This window comes from Penaeus chinensis, chromosome 34 (genome assembly GCF_019202785.1).
Source record: "Penaeus chinensis breed Huanghai No. 1 chromosome 34, ASM1920278v2, whole genome shotgun sequence".
Taxonomy (NCBI): Eukaryota; Metazoa; Arthropoda; class Malacostraca; order Decapoda; family Penaeidae; genus Penaeus; species Penaeus chinensis.
Window position 1 is genome coordinate 17,341,411 of NC_061852.1, and position 2,500 is coordinate 17,343,910.

Here is a 2,500-nt window from a genome sequence, read left to right on the forward strand (position 1 = left end):
AGTACAAGTATAGCCATCACTCACATTGGGCATAGCACGTGTCTACCTGTCGTACCCGTCGGCAAGGGGTTAACAAAAATGTTGTCCTCACAGTTTGAAATCTATTTTATAAACTTTTGAAATTTGTACTTGATCTTACAGCAGTACACATTTTTTTTCTGCATTAAGAGTCTTCCTGGGATCTCAAAAAATTAAAGTAATAATAATAATGATAATTATAATAATGATAACCTAAAAAGGTTTGCAGAGAAAAATGTGAGAATCAGAAAGAAATCTCTATTAGAATTAATGTTCAAAAATCCAACTCCTCAATATTCTTTGAAGTTTAAACATATTATGCAAGAGTTATATAATCCCTTAGCCTGACAGATTTTTCTTAGATTTGATTTCAGAAAAATATAACTGGGGAAAAAAATAGCAAAGACTTTTTGCTTGAACCCAAATTTGTTCAAATTCAAAAAAATGTAAACCTCCACCCACCTTCTTTAGTTCCTGCAATAGCCTGGCCATTTCCTGATCGACTTGGCTCAGACTGGGTGCAGGCTGATCCATCCTCTCGTCATCAGTAATGTCACTAGACTGCAGGATCTCTGAAGCCTTGTACACTTTCTTACCAAAGGACTGCTTGATAGGTTTCAGTGATGCTGCTTGGTAATGCATCTTCCTGCTAGGCTTTGCACTCTCATTCTCTTTATTAAAGTCCGCACTGGAGGGATGTTCTCCTAATACGTGGTCAGCTACCAAGCTCTCTCCAGCAGCACTCATGTGTCCTGATTTGGACTGTAAATCTGGAAGCGATCTGTACTCTCTCTCAGCCTGACTTTGGAGGAAGATGTTTTTGTCACCGTATCCATCCCTCAAGGGCATAAATATCCTATCACTCCCTGACTTCCATGCTCTTATTTTCTCGCTGCTTTCCTGATGCTTGTCTGCAGGGATAACACTGAGAGAACCACCAATGATTTGTCTTACAGTCTGCTTGCCTTCTTGGAAAACACTTCCATCCGAGTCACTGGAAGAGGAGAGCCCTAGCCCAAGGTCTGGTATGCTGATGCCACTCCTTGTGCTCTTCCCACTGCAAAGGATAAATAAAGATCACTTCTTTTGCAATGTGCTCAATACACATTCAACAAAGCTATACTCACATGTAACAGTCTGATATATGTGTAGGACAAGGAATTTTCTTTCATAGTACAATCCAATAATTTCTGCAGAATGTAGAGGAGGAAAACAAACAAAATAGTAATAAACAAAGGTGACAGTAATGCCATAGTGATGGTAGTGTACATAGATGAAATCGTATAATTTTTGTAAGTATTTCTGCATAAGTATTAAGGAGACAGCATAACTTAGACATAAATTCCATGGTTAAACATCACTAAAACAAATATGAGGCTTTATAATAGAGTTGTATTAAACCTTCCTGGACCTATTAAATGCTAGGTTTCTTTATTTTGTGATATCTATCTATCTATCTATCTATCTATCTATCTATCTATATCTATTTATTTATCGATCAATCTATCTATCTATATTTGTTACTAAGTGGAAAGACTGATTTAAAGCACTTGATTGGGAAAGAAACTTTTAATAGTAGATTAAAAAAGAACAAAATATGGAGTGAGTCAAAAGCTCAAATGTAGTTTGCAGCTGTACTGTAGTGCTCCTAGCTATAAAGGATATTCGTTTGCAGTGAACTTAGCATTCTGACTTTAATTTCAATTATAACAAATAAGAATACTTGGGAACCAAATATCTTTCAAACATTCTTAGCACATATCATTATTATCTATTATTCATTATTATCATCATTATAGTAACAATGCTAAATCACAATAATAATAATGACTTTCCTTTCTGATACTTCAAGGAGTTTTCTGAAACAAAAACCAGAATGAACAATGCATGCATGTCAACAGCCTAAAATCTATTCTAATATCTGCACAAAAATAAATCTATTCCCTACCTTGCTGGCCGGCTGCCACTCCGCGAAGTCTTTCCTCGAGAACTACTCCCGGAGGTGGGCCTGCTGGCTGGCCCAGACCTCAATCCATTACTCTGCTTTGACAAGGGAGCAAAATTAGATGTGTTTCTGACCCCTGGAATGCTGTACTGGGTATCTGTTTGGGACTCTAGTGGCGAGAACACTTTGTGGTGTGACTGTGCCTGTGGGTAATGTGCTGCAGTAGTGGTGGATGGCAGATGTTCGCTGAGTGGAGAGGCTGCTCCACAGCCTATGGGGGTTGAGGTGGAAATGTGTCCATTCTCCCAGGGGACTTCATGCAGGCGGAAATTCCCCAGCAGTCCAGGCTGGTTCTAAAAATGCAATATCATGTTTAGATACACGAATGAAGAAAATATATGATATAACAATATTAATAATAACAAGAATTGAATTATAAACAAGAAATCATACAAAGAGAAGAGGAGGGAGGGAGGGCAGTAGAGAGGGAGGAAGAGGAAGGAGGGCAGAGAAGGAGGGAGGGAGGGAGGGAGGGAG

General features: G+C 38.5%; 1 protein-coding gene across 4 annotated transcripts in view; it reads right to left on the reverse strand.

Moving 5' to 3' along the window:
• The window catches only part of LOC125043532, a 28,406-nt gene that overhangs the window by 7,251 nt on the left and 18,655 nt on the right, over window positions 1-2,500 (reverse strand). For all 4 annotated transcript variants that reach the window (XR_007116424.1, XR_007116423.1, XR_007116422.1 and 1 more), the window contains exons 11-12: window positions 1,967-2,316; window positions 481-1,075 (exon numbers count right to left, since the gene is read on the reverse strand). Coding sequence is in view for 1 of the 4 variants with exons in the window: in XM_047639689.1 (XP_047495645.1) it covers window positions 481-1,075; window positions 1,967-2,316 (945 nt within the window). In the remaining 3 variants the exon portion in view is untranslated. The remainder of the gene's footprint in view (window positions 1-480; window positions 1,076-1,966; window positions 2,317-2,500) is intronic.